Genomic DNA, 19,845 nt, shown 5'->3' with positions numbered 1-19,845 from the left:
GGCACATTGGAATGAGCCCTGTATAGGATTACGCAAATCGAGTGATGTGCTTTGTTAGAGTCGAGGTGGGAAGAACGGTCATGATGACCTCTTGATCACCCACATTGTAGCCCAAAATCAAGTGTGTGGCGTTGAGTTGGAACAGAGAGTGCATGTAAACACGGGATGAGTCGCTCTCCTGGGGTAGCCGAAGTTTTTGCCGGGCCATCCCCAAGACACGAAACGGCGGCACGACTTCCACAATATAGGGGAGGGGGACATAGTAGCCAAAGGAAGAAGTGCGGCCGTGCAAGATGCCAACGTGTTCAGTAGGCGAGAGAGGCACCGTGTTGGTGGCCAGGTGAAAGCTCTGCCAAGGAGGAAAAAGCGTGAAAAAGAAAAACAAAATAAAAAGAGAAAAAACAAACAAACCGGGTTTCCAGCGCGCATGTGGCATGAATGTGGGAGCCGCACGAGCCTGTGGACGGATGGCGGTGAACAGCTTGGGTCTACCAACCTCAATTTTGACAGCACGCTTGACGTCTGCAAGGATGTGCTGACTCTCGAAGGTAGCCACCTCGTGGCATACTCCAGTTTGAAGCTGGCAGCCCATGACCTGCATGCAAAAGTGCAGCCAATGACAAGAGGATGAGCTGGTCTCAGCATCAGGCGGGCAGTGAGCGGGCGAGGTGCATCTGATTGGGTTGCTTGGGTACCTGGTGCGGCTCGATGAAGCGGCTGAAGAGCATTTCATTGGCCTTGGTGTCGAAGCGCAGGGGCGACCAGTTCTTCTCCGTTTTGGTGGTTCCGCTGTACACAAGGTCTACCGGCTCGAGTAATCTTGGGTACACCTGCTGGACCTTCATGATCCTAAGAAGTGACAAAGACACGAGGCAAGAATGTTTGGTAGTGAGCCAGAAGACAGTCAAGACCGAACAAGTTTGCGAGTGGGAAGTAGGCGCAAAGCCGGCCCAGGGAGGAAGAGCGTTCTCTGCATAATGGGTGACCGAGTGCTAGTGTCGAGCAGACGGATAGTTCTGTGACTCGGACCAACCGTCGGACATCCAAGGGCGGTGGTTTGGGATTCCGGGGCGGGGCATTGTAAGTGAGAAAAGCGCGGTCTCCGACGACAAAGCTGCGCTGATCTTCGGGTCCGTAGATTTTCCATTTTGGGTAGTGGGCAAAGCTCCAGGAGAGATTATAGGGAAGAACGGAGAGTGATTCACTAAGGACAACACCGAGCATGTGAGGTGGGCCAAGGCACGGGCAGCAGGGCTAGCGGCGGGGATTTGAGGTTCATCCGGTCCGTACATGCAGCGGAGCTCGGCATCGAGGCGACAGGTGGTGATGAAGGACATGCCGTTTAAATCCTGGCGTGGGCATGGGGTGGAGGAATGAAGATCGTAGAGCGGACAGCGTTGAAAGGTGTTGCTGCCATTGTTGCCCAGAAAGCGAGCAAAGAGGCGAAGCTCGAGCATGCCGTCTGGGGCCGAGGGCGTGACCACAAAGGTGGGGTTGAAGAGCCGATGGGTGGCTGCAAAATTGATGGTCATGGGTAGGTCGACGTCCTCGAGCGCAAACTTTCGGTAGCTGCTCTGCAGCTCAACCTGGTGCCGCCACGTAGAGGGTACCATGGGATCACCCCTGGACATGCCTGGCAGTGTGCGGCGGCGCGGCAGCGGCAGCGGCGCGGATGCAGTGGGCGGTGCCATGTGTTTTGTGGGCTCGGGCAATCGCGCCTGGGGCCGGGCTGACGGCGGTGTATGGCGTTGTGTCCGCACGGTAGTTGGCGGGACCACGGTTGCTGCCGCAGATGCTGTTGTTGTTGGTGCAGGCTTGGCCGTCGTGGTATGCGTGGTTGCAGCCGCGCTGGTTATTGGCGTGGCCACATTCTTTCGTTGGGCGCTGCTGTGGGCCGGTTGAGCCAGCTCCACCTGTACTGCCTGCTGGGCTTGCTGAGTCTGCTCGGCTTGCTGGACCAGGGAAGACGACCAAGCAAAGGCACGCCTGTACCACGGATCAGTGGCCACCGACCAATTGGCTTGCTGCCGCTGCTGCTGCACCACCAGGGACACCAGCACGAGCCCCACCAGGGCCAAGCTCAACGCCCACACCCCGCGCCGCATCCTCACCCGTTACCGTCTGTCCGGTCCAGCCCCTCAAGACCACAACCCCTGCCCCACTCAATCCCCCCAAGCACAGCGCCAACCCAACCATCAGTGGGCACTCCCCCACACCGCCTCCTCCACCCGCCTCAAACCATCAGAGCTCCTCCCTATCAATCACAACACCGAGGGGCTGCTCCTCCCGCTGGCGGGCATCACGTCCGTCGTCAGTTCCGCCCGTCCGCCCCAGCCGCTAAAATTATCTGACATTATTTCCTCTGTTGTATACATGTACGTTTTGTTGTGTGTGTGTGTGTGTGTGTGTGTGTGTCTTCTTTTAGAGTATACATAAGTAAGACAAAAATTACACTTTAACATTCCTTCGTGTGTATGTGTGTGTGTTTGTCTTGTATTATCTTCACTAACAGCTTATGATCAATCACAAACTAGTGTTCCATCCCGTAACAAAACTGCAAAAACTACTATATCTTCTACACAAACCCAAGCATGCCGCCGGTGCAAATGGTGTATAGTGTGACCAGCGTCACAGTTTCACAGGCGTCAGTCATCATGGAGGGCACACGTACGAAAATCTGGAGCAGCCGTCATCGTGCGATCGGGCTGCTGGGGCTTGCGCTTGGGGTGTTGGCCGTGTTGGGTCAAACGGCAGCCGCGGCTGATGAGGCTCGGTACGTGTGGGTGGGGGTGATTGGTGAGGGGGAACAGGCGGGCGAATGTTCGTTTCTCCTTCCCCGTGCGGGCGTGTTGCATACGTTTGTATGGCAAAGGAAAAGGTGTTCATGACGGCGGTTGACGTGCGATGGCTGTTGTGACTGACCGTTGTCCCCTTCCTCCCCCCGCCTCTTCTTTTCCGTCCTTGCGTCGCGTCGTTCCGGATCCTACAGATTCCTCGAAACACACTTTGATGGATCGGTGAGGGGAAGGGCCTGCTCCGCTGGATTCGTGCCCTGACTACAAGTCATGCCAATCTCCATGCCTTCTTCGATTGCACCCCTTGCTAAACGCTTTTTGCTCATGGTTGTTCGCATCTTCGCTTGTCCAGAATCTAGCCAATGCCCCGGCCACTGGCCTCACAGAAGACTCGGTCAACGTCTCAGCTTGTTTGCATGCCCTCGAGAAGCCTGATGTAAGGCATGGCAAGACCCTTGACCTCCTCGTGTCATGGCGCACCTGCCTTCCTGATGGATTGTCTCGCCTCATGTCTGCGTGCGCACCGAAAACTAGAATTGGTACAGCATCCTGGCTGGCTCGGGCCTCATCTTCAATTCGATGGGCGACTACGATGCTTGCACGCGCAATCATTCAGTGATCGTGCATGGCGAACCCATCAGCCCCTATCTCATGCAGTTTCAGCCCATGCGCTACTGCGTTTGGGATGGCTTCGGCCATGACATCACCATGGGCTGGTGCGTGCCCGAGGTCTGCACGCAGGAGACTCTCCAGGCCATTCTTGACATGAACGCATCGGGTCCGCCCGCCCTTCTTGCCAGTGGCCCTGCCTCCACCGTGCGCCAGCGACTGGCCGCCGAGTCTGAGCATCCCCTCGGCCTCGTGTACTGCGGCAGCCATGCCCGCACCGTTGTGGACGCAGGCGCCGCCGTAATGATGGTCATCATCTTCTTGATCGTGGTCCTCGCCAGCTCCCAGTGCTATCTTGAGCACCGCACGCTCAGCAACCTCAGTGAGGAAGAACGTGCCTTCTTCTCCAAGGATGGCGTCTACGAGAACATCGAGCAGCCCTTGGCCATCAATTCGGATGGATCCAAGGCCATTCAAGTCGCCCGTGCGTCTTTTCCTGCTTCCCGTGCGTCTTTTCTCACCATCCTCCCTTCTGCTTCCTTTGTTTCTCTCTGCTCGAGACAGAGGCGAAGGGGGGCGTCAAGGGTGGGGAGGTATTTTTCTTTACCATGGGCATACACGAAAGTCTCACCATTCCCGAACCCCTTCTCTCTGATTGCACTCTCCTTCCAGGTGCGCGCCGACAAGGCCCCTTGGCCTTTGTCCTCAAGTGCTGGAGTTTCCGTAGCAACATTTCCGAGCTGCTAACTACGAGCCCCAAACGCACCCTGCGTTGCTTGGACGGCTTGCGTGCCATCTCCATGTTTATGATCATTTTGGGCCACACCTACAACTTTCAGCTCCCAGGCTTTGTTGGGTTTGCCAACGCCGAGATTCTGACCCATGAACTCACCTATTGGCCCATGCAATTTGTGGCCGCCGCAGCTTTTGCAGTGGACACTTTCTTCTTCCTCAGCGGCATGCTTACCGCCTACGTGCTCGTCAAGAAGATTGACAAGGGCGCGCGTGCCCCACCATTCTTTCTCAGCGTCGTCCTGCGCTACCTCCGTCTCACCCCACTCCTGGCCTTTGTCGTTGGCTGCTACGCCACTCTTTACAAATACATGGGCAAGGGGCCTCTGTGGTACCGGTAAGCGCTTCCTGTGCTCTGCTGATTCGCTCTTTCCTGCCACGTGCATCTGTGCCCCGTCTACTATATCGGCAACTTGGGCCCTGACTCTGGTTGTGGTACCGACACTATCACTCCTTTGCAGTTTTTTGGAAGAGCTGGACAACTGCAAGGATAACTGGTGGACTCACCTGGTGTACATTAACAACTTTGTGCCTACCGACTTTCACAAACAGTGCCTGCCATGGGCTTGGTACCTGGCTGATGATTTTCAGTACTTCATCCTGGGCATGCTCATCATTTGGCTCTACTCCAAGTCTCGCGTCGCTGCGTACCTGGTCTCGGGGTTGATGGTTGTCTGCGGTATTGTTTCCATTGCCGTCATCAGCTTCCGCTACAACATTGAGATGAACAATCGTCAGAACATGAGCCAAAACTACATTTACGACAAGCCGTACACCCGTGCGACCGCGTACGGCATTGGTCTGCTGTCTGCTTTTTACATCTCGCGCCAGATGGAGCAGCTGAAGGCCATGAGCAACTGGGTTGGCCACGTCATCACGTATGTGTGCGTCGCGCTCATATGCGTGGTCGTGTTCCTCCCGGCCAACTTCAATTACGACAAGACCAACCCAAACTGGACCCCCAACGAACAATTTGCGTACCTCAGCGTCTCCCGCCCCATATTTACTCTGGCCGTGGCCGGTCTAGTTCTGATGTGCTCCACCGGGCACGGCTCGCTGATGAACTGGCTCTTGACCTTTCCGTTCTGGGAAGTCTTTGCCAAACTGACGTTTGGCGCTTATTTGATTCATCCCACCCTCATCCGCGTCGTGTACTACCAACGCGTTCAGCTTTTCTACTATGATCACGTTGAGCCCAACATCTTTTACGTTGCCTTCTTAACGTCCTCCTACTTTTTGGCCGTGGGTCTCTACGTCTTCGTTGAACAACCTGCTGCCAACTTGACAAAGGCCCTTGTGTCCCGGAAGCGGTAAAACGTGCAAGCTCATAGCGTGGTGGCTGCATCAGCTTGCTTTGTTGTTCTTGTCTTTTCTTTCTCTCTCTTTTTTTCCCCACGTGTCAAGGATGCGTTTGTTCTTTCTTTGTGTTTCATTTCCCGTTGTTTCGTGCATCTTTTTGAGTTTTTTTTTTCCTCTCTCTCCTTTCTTTCCGCGCTCATCTCCCGCCTTTGCATCCTTGATTGTAAGGTGGCTTATCTAGGTCCCACCCTTGTGAATGGTCGTCCGATGTGGGACACGTTTGTTTCTTCCTTTAGTCAATTGATGAGCAGCAGAGCCACTCACCTTCTGATGGAAACCCTTGCGTCGGCATCGCGAGATGATGCTTGAAACATAAGAGACATATGAAAACCAAGCCATGGCTCGGCCATGACGCTTGGGGCAACAGCAAACAACAATGTTTGCAAACACGACGTATGCGCATGATAAACTTGAAATAGATCGTGACGGTGGGAGTATTCGACAATGCTGCCCGTCACACGCACGTGTGACCTCTTGCGCGACAACCGTTGCAGGCAAGCAGCGAGCCAGAGATTCAGGCACCGGCAAAGGGATCACCGCTTTGACCGAGCAGCAGGCGCAGGCGGGTTGACCAGGTCAAAGCGCGCTTTGCCGTCCACTTCACCCGTGCATTGCACCTCGATGGCAGCACCTGCGGCGGGAAGGGCATGACCATTGAAGCGCGATTTGTGTACAAAAGCCGTGTTGCGAATGTCCTTGCGATCAGGCTGGATCACGACGCCAAAGGCCAGACGCTCAGCCACTCGGCCCGTGTACACAGCGCCCTCCTCAAAGTCAGCTGGCGGCTGGGGCTTGGGTGTCTGGGGCTTGGGTGGTTGGGAGCGCTTGTGCTCAGATGGACCTGCATTCCCCGCTTCCACGTCCTCGCCATTCAGAATACGATCAATTAATGCCTTGGCAGCATCAATGTCATCACGGCGATTGGCGGTGATGGTGTATGTCCCATCATTGACCGTCAGACTGGGGCAAAAGAGCAATATGAAACGCGTTGGTGAGTTTGAAAAAGCTTGTGTGCACACACACGACCAGAGACCGGATACAAGAAGAAGAAATTAACGCAACGAGTGCGCACCCCGCAACGGCTACAAACCTGACGCCAGTACGGTTGCGAATCATCTGTGCTGTCTTGCCCCCAGTCCCAATGAGCATGCCAGCCAGTGACTTTCGGATGGGAAAGGTGCCTTGGATAAAGATTGACCAATTCACAAACAAAAGTCTCTTGATGAGTAGACGTGTTCTAGAAGCGGTTGAAATGCATCAGGTGCGGAAGACGACTCACATGTCATCGGGTGACAGGCCTTGGGATCAGTGCGCGTGGCTGGCATGGCCGCGTTCATTTCTTTGAGCACAACCTGCTTGCCGTCAAATGTCTATCGTGGGCAGCAACAAATGAGAGCTCGCCAAGAGTAGGGTGCAGGGCAGGGCAGGGCTCAACGTACACGCTGCATGGCTTCCTCCAACACGTCCAAGGAAATACCGCGCAGCTCCGTATCAAACTGTATCCAGCAAGCAGCCACGTGCGGGCCGAATGGCAAGCATGCAGACATGCACTTGGGTGAGCTTCGCAACAAAAGCAATGCCATGAAAAAAAAAAAAAAAAAAAAAAAAAAAAAAAAAAAGAAGAAGAAGAAGAAGAAGAGCTTGACTTCACCTGAATCGCGTTGACACCGGATTGGGTGCTGGCCATTTTCAGATCCATCGCTCCATAGATGTCCTGTCAATTTTAGGCATAGCCAGATGATGGGGCAATGAAGATTCAACGGTGCGCAAGCACTCAAAAGAACATGCTGCAGCAATCGCTTGTAGGTGAGGGTCGAGAGCAAGATTGCTGGACACATACCTCAAAGCCCTTGAGATCAGTCAAGAGTTGGTATTTTGTGAGCTGCCCCTCTTCGTCCGTGTATCCCACAAGTCCACACGAGAGACCAGCAACTGGCGCGCGCAGCGGGACGCCTAATCACAGGCCAGGACCGAGCAGATTGGTGCAGAGGATACGATGAGTGCAATTGAATCTGATGCAAGCTGCAAGCTGGCCCGGCCCGAGACGCAAACATACCAGCATCCATCATAGCCAGGGAGCCACCGCAGACGGAGGCCATGGATGAACTGCCAAAAGAACTGCACAAGCAGATCCAGCCCAGGTGAATCAGTGGAAATGCCAACCAAGAAATTCCGGACACCAAGCAACCTCGACTTGGTTAAGGGAAAACAATTTGGGGGACTCGCCGTGGGAAGAAGCCATGTGATAGAAGAGGGCACGAAACAACAGGAACGATAAAGAATGCGCTTGAGTAGACCAACCTGGTTACTTGGCTTGTCACACGCACGGTATTCTCATAGCCGGGATCAATCATGCGGCCCAGGGCTCGTTCGGCCAGCGAGCCTGCGGGAGGCAGCTTTCATGAGCAAGGGAGACCAGTGCAGCCCACTGGCTTCAAATTACAGCGCAGGACTCACCGTGACCAGTTTCGCGACGCATCTGGCCGCGCCGCACGCGAATTTTGTTAATGGCGTATGCAGGAAATTCATAGTCGAAGAAAAAGCTTTTTTGTGGGCTCAGGCCGGCCACAGCCACCTGTTCCAAGTGATTTCCCGAGTTCAGCGAAGCCACCGGCAACAGTTGCGGCAGAAAAAGAGAAGGAGGAGGGCGCGGGGGAGCGTGGGGGTCAGGAGAACAATTGTTTCAACAACGGACGAGTGTACCTCAATCTCATCCAGGCGCTTGACAGCATCACGATCACCCAGGGTTGCCGTGCAAAACACTTGGGTTTCACCACGCTGAAAAAGGCTGTTGCCATGCAATTCAGGATAGAGGTTAATGGCAGCCTGGACGGCTTGCACTTCGTCAAAGTCACGGCCATCAATGCTGCGGGCAAGTTTAGACGCATGGAATTGATGAATGAGAGTCCAACCAGCCAAGGAAGGAGGCAGGCCAAACAAAGAGTGGCGGGTGGGTAGGGCGATCTGTAGCCGTGATCGGACCGAGTGTCTTCGCTCAAGACGAGCTGACGTAAGGCCTCCTTTAGAACCTCCTCCAGTGCGTCATCCACGAGGCGCAGGCCAGCCATGGGAAACTGTTGCAAAAGATCAGCTTCAAGCTGATCGGCTAATACCCAGGGCAGTACAGGACGCACGAGCAACGTGAGATGCGGTCGGTGCCAGAATAGGTGGCCTCGAGACCAAAAGAAAAGGATGGGACATACTGATGCTGTTAAGTCGCTCAATGCGATCTCGTTTGGAAAGCATGTGCATCCGCAACACTTCAAGCACGCTTTCCAGGCCTTGGGTGATAGCCGCTGCCATGATGCCCTGCAGAGGAAAGACAGACCAGGATTCAAAAAAAAAAAGGCCGCACCAACCAAGTAGGATCGTGGCAGGGCAAGAATTAAAACTCGCGCTGGGAGCAACGAACCAAAGCGAGCGGCTCGCGGAGAAGTGGCTTTTTGGTACGACCGGCGCGCTCGCCAAGTTCGCGCTGCGCTTCAAGAGACGGCTAGCAGCACATGATTTTTAATCGTTGAAGTTAGGTACAAGTCCCTTTCTTTGTTAATTGGCATCTCATAGAGGTACGTGTTGTCAAGGCCTAAGAGTAGAAAATTGAACAACAATGCTGCTGGTGGACGTACCTGGATATGTTGATGCGCAGCACGAAGGGCACGCTTGAGGGCAGGAAGAGGGAGCTGGGGGGCAAGGTTGGAGAAAAGGTGCAGGCACATCAAATTGGTGAGGTTGATACGGCAACGAGACGGCATAGTTGAGAGGGCGTCATCTACCTCGGCGCCCTCGAAATCGATCATGACTGCTCCAGCCTGCACGCCAGAATAGAGCTAGACGCAGGGTGTGGGAGTGATGATGCATGTGAGGGGTGTTTGGTGAAGCGGCAGCCTGCGGTGTGCAAGTTGGACTGATTGAGACACCAACCAGCACGCCAACGCATTCGGCCGTCTCCTTGTGATCCGGGTTGATGAGCAGCTCATAGGGCTCGTCGTCTGAAGCAACCTCTAGAGCTTTTCGAACACCAACTCGAACGGCCGCTGCAAAGCCCCGGCCAAGGAGTTGGGAGTGAGGGAACGAAAATGACTCATTGAGCCCTTTGATAAAGAGAGACAAAAGTCGGGATGAAGACCGTACCGACAGGGCCGTGCCAAGAGATATCCGAGACCATGAGAGCAGCTGAGGCGGCTTCGATGGACTGTACGGTTGGTTCCATGCGGGCTTGCGAGGCGAGGAGCTTGACGGTCATCTGGGTGGAAGCGGCCACATCACTGGGCACGAGGGGACGAAGGCTGCGATCCACCAGTCGAGCCACGAGAGTTTCGCGATCACGCTCGCCACCCTCGCCTACGGGAAGAAAAGAAGGCAAACTTTTGAGCCGAATGCTTGACTTTGAAGTACACGTGCGGGTAAGACGTACGGCGGTGAAAGCTTTTGGGGATGAGATTGACGGCCGTGCCTCGCTCACGATAGTCGACCTGTTGGAGCAGGGGTGTTAAGAAAGGGGAAGGGGTTGAATGAAGAGGGCAGGCTGGTAAGCAAAGCGAAGCAGTTCATTTGACAACAAAGGGCGAGCTTCGTCTGCTATAGAACGGAGCCGGTCAGGGAAAGGGAAGATATGAGGGTTAGGGCATAAGAGTGTCAAGAAGAGCAAACAAAAGAGAGTGGGAGGGGAGCAAGGGGTTGAGGTGGTGACGGGACAACCTTGATCCAAAGTGACAGCGCCGTCGGCTTGGTAGGCGAGGGCACCGCAGGTGAATGTAGCTGGCTCATGTGAGCCAGTAGCGGCCTCGGAGGTGATGCGAACCACAGGAGAGAGATACGGGACGTATTTTGAAGCTTGCCGCACCGCTATCAGGCGGGCCAGCTGCTGCAGCTGGCGCTGGCGCTGCCAGCACGAGCCCACGCGCATCATCTTGTCGATTTCCCGAGCGCGCAAGCTGGACGCCTACAACACACGAGCGGGCAAACAGGCAAGCCGGCACATGAACAACAGTCATAGACACACACACCCAAGAGGTACAAACGAGGACACGAAGACCAACACCAACGACGCAGGCGTCACCCCTCTTTCTCCACCCATCTCATTTTTCGCATCGTATCGTACCTTCCCAAGCCTACCAGGCGTCGGAATCACCACCCAACTCGCTCGACCTCAAGCGCCGCGTCTCCGTGTCTCCGTCGTCCGTTCGCGCCACGAGGCCGCAAAATCCTTGAAACACACACACACACACACACACACACACACACACACACAAAGAACAACGTTTATCTGACATTGTCTTTGATGTCAGACAAATCGTCAAGATGGACTTTGAAAAGTAAAACACTTTTCATCTTATCAAAAGTGTACAAGAGGTAGTATATGTAGTAACGATCAGCAACGTTGGCACCACAACGTCACACACACAGAGTTTTCCCGCGAGAAGTGGTGAGAATTTGAAATTCAAACCAAAAAAAAAAAACGCTGAAATTTCATCTGCTGCCTCTCTCTCTCATTTTTTTTTGAAGCTTGCTTGTATTGCTTGAAGGTACGGATGGATGATGTGGCCTGGGTGGCGCGTTCTTGAGAAGGGAAGGGGTGGTTGGATATGACTGGTGCAGGGGCTTGAGTGGCTACTTGTACTTACGCTGTTCTCACAAGCCTTGCTCATCACGGCCGCTACGGTTCTGCTTGGTGTTCAAGAAGTTACCAGTGCAATGGCGACCACCTCCAAGAAGCATCAGAACTTTGTGCGCGAGCCCATGTATCGTGGCGGTGACCCCAAGCCTGTGACGGAGCTGGCTGGTGTTGGAGAGAAGGCGGGTTCTGAATTCAAGGAAGTCGGAATCAGCTTTGCCCATGAAGTCCTGGTCAGTGTCTACCCTTCATGAGAAAGGGCACCATTCTTGCCCCTGGCCAAGCGTGCTTTCCCCTCGAGTTTTCGGAATTTGGTTTCGCTCACGCACACCCGTACATGATCGCTTCCCCTGGGTGCCTGGCTCTCTGTAGGGCAACTATTTGGCCGCCAACGAGAACGAGGAGTCCTTCCACGCCTTTCTCAAGGAGAACGCGCCTTGCTTGAACTCCAAGCACCGTGAGGATTGCTACAAATGCCTCAAGGAATGGACCACTACCAACTTGTAAACAGGGCAACCTGGCCTTGCTCTTTTATATTTGTGCCTTGACTGTTGACTATAATAAGTGCTTGTTTGTTTGCTCCAGTCTCCGGTTGGGGCGATCCCTCGACACGCGTGCCTGTCGTTCTACCAGAAAATTTATTTTCTAGCTTTTTTATTTTATTTTTTTTTTTACATCTAGATGTTTTCAACTTGAATAATAAGTGTCAACGGGGAAGGGCGCAGGCGCGAGTTCATCTGCGTCTGGCTTTCAAAAGGACGCACCGAGGGCGGTTCGGATGTCGTTCAAAGGAGTATGGTCGACCTGCTTTTTGATGCGAGTCTTTGGTGGCCAAGTGTATCGAAGGAATAACAATCCTTCTCAAGAGGCTGGATTGAGATGATGAGGAGTCAAAATAACGTGATGCACGTCACATCTCAATTTTTTTCTGTCACGCGAGCAAGTCACAATAGAGAGAGAAACAATAAGACAAAGAGAAGACACTCAACGCATAGGAAGAGACAGCCAATGAGGCGGGGGAGGAGGCGGGATTGGAAATTTGAGACCAACAGAGGAGGGGCACGACACCATGTTGGTACAACCAAGCCTGGTATCGAGCCCAACCCAAATCCCATACAACCCTCCATCACGAGCAAAACAGCCAGCTGTACAAAGACCCATGACGCATGGCGGAACACTACAAAAGCGTTACACATGGACACAAAACACGCGTCATGCCAGGCATCGACCCTCACATTGCAAGCGCCCGCCAGCGCGCACTCCAGCAGGTGGACGGAACAAAAGCAGGAGGGAGGGACAACACGAAAATACACAGAAGATAGACAAGGGAACGCACACACAAGCCCGAGGGATGGGACTAGACCTCATCCAACGGTGCATTTAGCGGGTCGCCTTGTACAGCTCAACCTCCTTCTGGTACTGGCTCTTGAGGCGATCGGCCCGGTCTTGGTAGGGCTTCTTGACAGCGTCGCTGAGGTCCTTCCACTCGGCACCAATGATCTTGGCAATGTCGGCCACAGTCGCGTTGCGGTTCTGGGCACGGAGAGCGGCACGACGGTCGGCGGCGTACAGGAAGTAGGCCGTCAGGGGCTTCTTGGGCGCATCGGGGTCTTTGCGGCGCTTGCTGTTAATGGGGTGACCGATGGATGAAAACATCAAAGCAGAAACCAATGTGAGGGCGTGGTGGAAGGGGGCCAGGCGTGTATTCCATAACAATCAGCATGAGGAGGGGGAGAGTGAAGGAGTGAAGGAGAGGAGAGGAGGCTTACCCGCGCTTGCCGAGCTCGCGGGTGGGGGGAGGCACGTAGGTGGCCATCTGATGCTGGTAGCGCTGCTTGTCACGACGCGCCATCTCCTCGTAGGGCTTCTTGGCTATCGTACGTTGAGGCAAAGCAACGAGAACGAGGGTGGAGCGGGCATGTGAGTGCTGGTTTCGAGTTGCATTTGTCCGGGGGGAGCCTTATCATACCGGCATCGCTCATCTCGCGCCAGGCGGCACCAATGAGCTTGGACACATCGGTCATCTTCTTATCGGGATTGTCCTTGGAGAACTGAGGGCGGACCTTCTGGCTGAAGAACTATATAAAGGCAGACCATTGTTGAATCAAAGGAGAGTGGGGTGAGACCATGTGTGGGGCCGGCAGGCCGCTGGGCTATTGAGGCAGATGACGGGATGGGGCAGCGCCTCACCATGTAGGCCGATTGGGCATTCTTGGGTTTGTTGGGGTCCTTCTTGGCGCGCTTCTGGCGAGGGCGCTTTTGGCGGCTGCTCGATGGGAAACGGTCATCACAAACAGCGTAAGAAAAAGGCAGTCGGATTGGGGATAACGGTCGCTTTGGATCGGGCAAAGGCAGGGGGCATGGCAATGGGGTTTCAAGCAAAAAGGGCAGCGGCTGATCTGAATGCATGCACAGCCAGCGGCACAGACAACCGCCCACCAGCCAAACAAAACCGGCAACGGAAAACTTACGGGGCCTCATGGACCTCCTCCTCTTCCTCGTTGTACTGGTCGTCGTAGTCGTGCTCATCCATGGCGGCGGTGAGGGTCAATGACAAAAAAATGGGGAACAGCTCTCACACTACAAGGCGAGCAAGGGAAGCCAAAGGCAACCACACAGACACACAGAGTGAGTCGGTAAGCCAAAAGCCAAAGCAAACGGTCAAACGGTCAAACGGCTGGTTCATCATCATCATCATCATGTATGTGTGTTTGGAAAGGGTGCATAACGGCAGACCAAGGCAAAATGCTTCAAGCGTGAGTGTGTGAGTGTGAGTTTGAGTTTGTAACGGCCGATCGGTGAAGGAGGTGCAGAGGCAGGTGTGTGAGTGTGTGTACACACCCTCTCACACGTCAAGACAAAGGAAACAAAGCGTACCCAGAGGAACAAACACAAAGAGGCGGTGGGTGGGTGGGTGCATGGAAGGAGGCGGAGGAGGTTGTAACGGTCAAAATCGCGCTTCACTACACACATACACACAAGGGGAAAAAATAACGGCAACTTTCCGCCCAAAACAAAGCAGGAAACAAGAGCCGTCGAAAGAGTGCCGAAACAGACCGCGCAAGGCACAGATCTTCAAGCCCAAGCCCCCTCCATCAACGGCAGTGCATTTGACCCGACCACAACGGCAGCGGGTGAGGCACGTCACCAACAAAGCGACCGCCAAGCGCCAAGAGGCGACACCGCGGCTCCTTAAGCTTCTGCACTAGAGATTGTCACACAACACAACAACACAACACAACGTACACACACACACAACGTACACACACAGAGCCAAAAGGGAAGCCGCTTGTGGCAGCGGGGGGGTTTGTGACAGGGCCGTGTATATACATGTATGTCTTTCCACAAGGGGTAAGCAAGCTTAAAGCGGTATACATGGATGTCAAAGCGGGGCAATATTTCTCACAAAAAACCGAAGGGCAAGAGAGATAAAGGGAAGTAGTGTGTGGGATGTGTGTGTGGTGGTGAAGGGGAACAAGAACAAGGGGTTTGTACCGTGTAGAGCTAGTGGCTTGGAAATGCTTCAGGGGCAAAGGGGAAAGGGAAAACCACAAGCGCTGGTTAGAGTGTGTGGGGGGAGAAGTGGGGAATAGGGTCATAAGGTCGTAAGGTTACCAGGTCGTCAGTAAGCTTTAAGCTTAAGGGGCTCTGCTTGGAGGTGCCGCGTGTGGGTTGTTGTGGAAAGGGAAAGCGGTAAGCTGTAAGGTTAGTGCAAGAACACAACGGGTCTGCTTTGAGGGGACTTTTTCGGATTTGAGCGGCACAAACAGGAAGCAAGTGATCACCATCACAAAACACCACAACGTGATGCTAAACAGCGGAATTACAGTAACATGGCCGCTGACTGTATAGCATTCCAAAGGAAAAACCTTGCTAAACTGATTCACCTTGCAGACTTTCGCTTTCAAAGAGGTTGGGGAAAAAGCCATTTCGTTGCTTTACGTTTATGCCTTTGAGTTTGAAAAAAAGTCCCCAGGAAGTGACCTTCTGATCTTTCTGCTGACAACGGGAATATTGTCAGCATTATTGGACAGAGTGAATGTTAGGGCAAAGGGGGTTTTAAAAGTTGTGATGGTCACGAGTCGCTCGCTCTATGGTTGGAGGCAGCTACCTCGATTGGAGATTCAAAAAGTCCAAGCAGAATACAGACAACAAGATTTGAACAAACTACAGCTGACAAGGCTGCCTTTGATGGAGTGCCCCGGAACACGTCAACCACTTTCTTTCTTATGCCTTGCCATCGGCAATCAGCTTTTTCATTCGCTCGTGGCGTCGCAGCAAGCGCAACGTTCGGGGACTATCTCCACCACTCGCCGGCTCTTGTTCGGCGGCCTGCACCGAGATCTTGGACGTCGGTCGGCCTCCAGTGTGGGCGGTGCCACGCTTGGCCGCAGCCGGTGTCGCCGAAGGTGGCGGCGAGCTAGACGCCGTTGCGGGTGCAGCGGCCTCCCGACTTGTTGTCTTGGCCCGAGAGCGCGATGATGCGCTCTTGGCCTTGCCAGCTGCAGGTGCTTCCGAGGCCCCTTGGGAAGGTCCACTCAGGTCCAAGGTCTTGGCCGCGCCTATCGTGCAAAGCAGGGCACAGGTGAACGAGTGGGCAGGGGCATCCTTTAGACTGTTTTTGAGGAAGGCTGGGCTCATTTGGCGAATGGCAACGTACACTTGGCCAGGACCGCCGCAAACTTGGCATACTTGGGTTCCTCCGAGTATCCCAGAGCAAAGACTTGCTCAAGCATCGGGGCAATCGCGCCTGCAAGGCATCCCATTCATTCATTGAGCGCACGAGTTACAAAAACGCTGGCGCAAAACAGAAGACGAGACGGCACCCCTGCCCCAATAGATGCAACCCGCGCAGCGCCTACCTAGGACTTGAGGGTCTGTGATGCCGCATGCTTGGGCTAGCTCGGTGGCACCACGCTTCGCCTTGGCTCCCGGCAACCCCGCTTCGCCGGCACGCGGAAAAAACTTCCTGTGCTCGCCCACCGACGTTGTAATCACAGCAAGTGAGCCAAGTCGCCAAATTATTGAGAAAGAAAAGAAAGGGGGAGAGAAAAAGAAGGAAAAAGAAGCCGCAGCTTGTGGTCTGCACAAGCAAGGTCCAACAGATTGAAACACTGACATCTTCATGTCCTGAACTTGCTGTGGCGTCTTCTTGTCCGTGGCAATGTTCACGTTCTTAGCCAGCTCGTACCTGCCATGGTGCAACTCATCAGCATTGCGCTGGGCAGCCTTGCCATTGTCAAGTTGAGAAGACAAACAAAAAACCGCCTTTTTTAAACTGACCAGGGCAGCGTGCCCAACCAGTGAAGACACTGGTAAGCGAAAATCTCCAGATCGCCGCGTCGGGTGCACAATGCGCCCTACACGCGCGCAGCACCCACCCAATCAAGAGTGGTCACAAAAATGAAATAAAGATAGTCCCGGCCATTGTGCTACTCCATTCTACCCAACTCGCGTACACCGCACACACACCTGGTGCATGTCCAAGCACGTAAAGGGCAGCGTGCCCTCATGCCTTAGTGTTGGGTCGATGAGGTACGGCTTGTGCCCGTCACGAGTGACACTAAAAAAGAACGGCAGATGTGTTGTGCGACAACCGAGTCAGCACCTCCCACGAGCACCAGCACTTACCCCTGTTGGCTGAAACGGCACAGATGCATGGATCTGATTGTTCAAGCCGGCACGGCATGGTGACACGTACACACCTGAAACGCTCGGCGCAGCCAAAGTCGATCAGGATGATATCATGATTGTTGCCCAAAGCTATAATATACAACACAGGCCTTGGTGGTGAGCTGTCGTAAAGAGCAGCACCTTGCCCCGCTCCCGTCTGCACGCATGGTCATTGACATGAAAGTCACGCACAGGTGCAAATGTTGGCTCCCTTGATGTCCGAGTGAACATAGTCGTGCGAGTGCAGGTAAGCCAGTGCCTCCGTCACTTGACTCGCAATCAGCGCCACCGTGCCGGCGCTCAGCTACCACGGCACCATGGATGTGAGCGAAATTTGTGGTCATCGCCTGCCACGCCAAGGAAAGGCTGCCACACCTTGTGTGCCGTATTCCTGTGCTGGTCCATGACATCGTTCAGGGAAGGGCCGTAGCGAGGGAGTACCATGACACGGCAGGACAGTTTGCAGAGCTATGCATCAACCAAGAGCCGGTTCCACAAGGCCATGCATTGGAACCCAGTCAACAAGGTCAGTGGAGGCCGAGCGCATGGCCGGGACGGGCACCCCGGCGGCATACCGTGACTGTGCCCATGCCCAGGGTATAGGCGAGAGGGAAATGCTTGAGCTTGCGCTTGGCCATCCACGTCTTGCGGTCTAACACAGCGCCCGGAGATGCCGGTTTATCAGTCGACCCAACGCGAGGGCTGACAGACACCGCCGGCAACAGTAGCCCAGTTGCCTTTACCTGATGCCCAAGCCGTGAGCTCTGCTCCGCTCATGCACTTGTACTCGCTGAAAACACCTTGGCTCGCAGCATGCTCCTACACTCACCAAACGCACTGAGCGACGGTAGGCCAAAGCCCACCCAACCTCGCGAGCACGCCAAGTCTGGGACCGTGGACCATGCTCACAATTTTAACGACGTGGTCCATCTTGGAGCGACTACCACCCGTGGCAGCTACACAACAAGCCATGCATTTCGGTTAGCACCGAGTGCGAGCCGCCAACGGCGCTGACGGCAAACATGTGAGAGAGCAAGGCGCCGTGCCGACCTTCGTAGATGAGGCCAAAACCTCCCACCCCGAGCTGACGCCCAAGCACATACTGATCCTTCAGAATCTCAATCGTGAGCCCATCCGGCTTGATCTTTGGCGGCCCAACGGGCGCCTTGGCCTTGCCCATGTTTGTAAGCTACACCAATTCCCTACCAGCCCTCGTTTCTCCGCCGCCAAGCGCGCGTCTGCCCGTCTATTCTTCCGTACGTCGGCTCGTCGACGAAGCGGGATCAGCAATTGTCAAGAAAGCACACACTTCAAAAGCAATTTTTTTTTTTTTTTGAATTTCGCGCGAAACACGTTTTGGCTGACATTTCTGTCCTGCTTGTAAAGCCCTGTCGTGTGGAGATTGAAGAAGTATCACGAGTTCACGTACATTTATTGGTGTTTGATACACGACTTTGTGCAGATATTTTACATGTTTGTGCAGAAGGGGATGATGACTTGAGCGGGCAGTGCTGTTGGCAAGGCGCAAAGGACGAGATGACAGCCAAGGGCGGCAGTGGCAGCGGCAGCGGCAGCGGGCGGCTGGGGGCGGCGGGGTTGACCACGATGGCGACATCGCTGGATGACTTGATGGCGGGGGCTTCGACTGCTGACTATGCCATTAATCGGGGCAATCGGTTTCCGATTCCTGCCGAACACTTTGGGCGCCTGCTGCGCAATGTGGTCGGAGAGCTGCCGGATGGCCGCCAGGTGGTAGAGGCAGCTTTGGCGCAGGCGGCCACGGAGGTCTTGCAGCCAGGGACCGAGACTGGCTCAGCATCCAGCGGCGACTTGCCTCGCGCCTCGCGCCTGACCGTACCCAGCTTTCGTCTCGGCCAGGACGTGCCCACGTTTGTCCGGCGCCTGCAAGCCTACCTTTCAGGGCGCATGTACAACGCCACCAACATGCAGTGCTTTGAGATTGACAAGGGGAAACCCATCTGCCGCCTGCTCGAGACAGCCAAGCTAATCCTGGAGCACCCACTCCCCATCAAGTGTCTCGAGGCCGTCGTCGTCGCCGTGCACCTCTCCAATCCCGTCGCAAAATTGGCCCGCTTCACCATCTCCTTCAAAACTAGGTTTGCTGGTCAGAGCTTCCGCCACATTGTGCTTGGCCTCCACTTTGACGGCCTCTTTGGCGCGGTCGGTCTCAGCCGCCGCGCAACCCTCATGGACCGACCCCTGACCTTTGACTCCCTCACCGACCTCATCAAGGTGAGCCATTGCAATTGCCGCACACATTATGTTGCGGTCCATTGAGTTGACATGAAGCGCGTCCTGGTGATCGTGTCATCTCACGCTGGCCGCCGCGCTCGTCGCCCTGGGCAACACGTCATTGTAGACATATGTGAGCGCCTACGCCGATGTTGGACATTGGGTGCAGCATGTGCGCCTCTCGCAATTCCTTTCCCATGACCCACACTCAAACAACGTCATTCAGTGGCGCCAGCTGCAACTCAACCTTCACGGGGTACGTGCCTACCCCATGGCTTGCTTTTTGGCAAACAATGGGTGTCAAGGATCAGAGCACCCGGCTGGGCTCGATTTCTTCCCTCACAGCGCACATGATGCTTTTTTGACGTGGCTTGCACGAGTGCAGTTGTCTTGGGACCAGATTGGTGGTGAGCTCGACATGTACGTGCGCCAGATGCGCAAAGGCTTCTCACCCGCAGAAACGCGGATCGTCCGCAGTTCGCGACCACGCCGGTCTCGACCGCCCAAGTCTGCCACTAGCAGCCAAAAGACCAAAAGCACCGCCAAGGAGCCACGCAGCAACACCTTTGCCATCCGTGTATAGGCCCCATCCCCCGTTTCTTGCCACAAGACGCTGAGCGTCTCCTTGTTTTCTTTTTTCTCTTTTTTTTACAATGTGTTTGATCATCATCAACATGCGGCGCAAAAGAACAACTAGGCTGCCTCGAGCACGCTTTTACCCTGTCCTAGAAAACACACCACCGTCAAGAC

At 54.6% G+C, this 19,845-nt stretch overlaps 6 protein-coding genes across 6 annotated transcripts; 2 read left to right on the top strand and 4 right to left on the bottom strand.

The window, feature by feature from the left end:
* Positions 1–28: 28 nt before the first annotated feature.
* MONBRDRAFT_29395 (uncharacterized protein) lies at positions 29–2,105 on the bottom strand (the record flags this gene model as incomplete). Its single annotated transcript, XM_001749817.1, has 5 exons — positions 29–349; positions 497–595; positions 696–849; positions 1,034–1,204; positions 1,291–2,105. 5 exons carry the CDS (start codon positions 2,103–2,105, stop codon positions 29–31), a joined length of 1,560 nt encoding a protein of 519 aa, XP_001749869.1.
* Positions 2,106–2,642: 537 nt separating this feature from the next.
* On the top strand, positions 2,643–5,510 carry MONBRDRAFT_38918 (uncharacterized protein; the record flags this gene model as incomplete). Its single annotated transcript, XM_001749868.1, has 6 exons — positions 2,643–2,773; positions 2,990–3,017; positions 3,148–3,231; positions 3,330–3,888; positions 4,077–4,533; positions 4,658–5,510. Exons 1-6 carry the CDS (start codon positions 2,655–2,657, stop codon positions 5,508–5,510), a joined length of 2,100 nt encoding a protein of 699 aa, XP_001749920.1. The 5' UTR covers positions 2,643–2,654.
* Positions 5,511–6,757: 1,247 nt separating this feature from the next.
* Positions 6,758–10,464, bottom strand: MONBRDRAFT_34325 (uncharacterized protein; the record flags this gene model as incomplete). Its single annotated transcript, XM_001749816.1, has 17 exons — positions 6,758–6,925; positions 6,995–7,051; positions 7,207–7,269; positions 7,396–7,508; positions 7,612–7,673; positions 7,857–7,938; positions 8,013–8,130; positions 8,259–8,421; positions 8,538–8,661; positions 8,759–8,864; positions 8,968–9,048; positions 9,182–9,235; positions 9,329–9,382; positions 9,477–9,589; positions 9,687–9,896; positions 9,970–10,080; positions 10,254–10,464. 17 exons carry the CDS (start codon positions 10,462–10,464, stop codon positions 6,758–6,760), a joined length of 1,890 nt encoding a protein of 629 aa, XP_001749868.1.
* Positions 10,465–12,074: 1,610 nt separating this feature from the next.
* Positions 12,075–13,750, bottom strand: MONBRDRAFT_34324 (uncharacterized protein). Its single transcript, XM_001749815.1, has 5 exons — positions 13,641–13,750; positions 13,360–13,435; positions 13,139–13,247; positions 12,939–13,041; positions 12,075–12,793 (listed from the first exon to the last, which is right to left on the bottom strand). The coding sequence occupies exons 1-5, from the start codon at positions 13,700–13,702 to the stop codon at positions 12,550–12,552; spliced, it is 594 nt and encodes a 197-aa protein (XP_001749867.1). The 5' UTR covers positions 13,703–13,750; the 3' UTR covers positions 12,075–12,549.
* Positions 13,751–15,396: 1,646 nt separating this feature from the next.
* On the bottom strand, positions 15,397–18,022 carry MONBRDRAFT_29391 (uncharacterized protein; the record flags this gene model as incomplete). Its single annotated transcript, XM_001749814.1, has 12 exons — positions 15,397–15,731; positions 15,830–15,919; positions 16,032–16,138; positions 16,289–16,447; positions 16,471–16,529; positions 16,642–16,732; positions 16,801–16,833; positions 16,875–16,932; positions 17,035–17,146; positions 17,218–17,310; positions 17,418–17,494; positions 17,893–18,022. 12 exons carry the CDS (start codon positions 18,020–18,022, stop codon positions 15,397–15,399), a joined length of 1,344 nt encoding a protein of 447 aa, XP_001749866.1.
* Positions 18,023–18,378: 356 nt separating this feature from the next.
* Positions 18,379–19,678, top strand: MONBRDRAFT_29390 (uncharacterized protein; the record flags this gene model as incomplete). The annotated part of the gene is made up of 4 exons (XM_001749867.1): positions 18,379–18,959; positions 19,035–19,095; positions 19,223–19,351; positions 19,481–19,678. The coding sequence occupies 4 exons, from the start codon at positions 18,379–18,381 to the stop codon at positions 19,676–19,678; spliced, it is 969 nt and encodes a 322-aa protein (XP_001749919.1).
* Positions 19,679–19,845: the final 167 nt, after the last annotated feature.

Source organism: Monosiga brevicollis, genomic scaffold (genome assembly GCF_000002865.3).
Source record: "Monosiga brevicollis MX1 MONBRscaffold_34 genomic scaffold, whole genome shotgun sequence".
Classification (NCBI taxonomy): Eukaryota; class Choanoflagellata; order Craspedida; family Salpingoecidae; genus Monosiga; species Monosiga brevicollis.
Note: the sequence above shows the minus strand (reverse complement) of the source record. Positions and strands in the feature narration are given on the sequence as shown.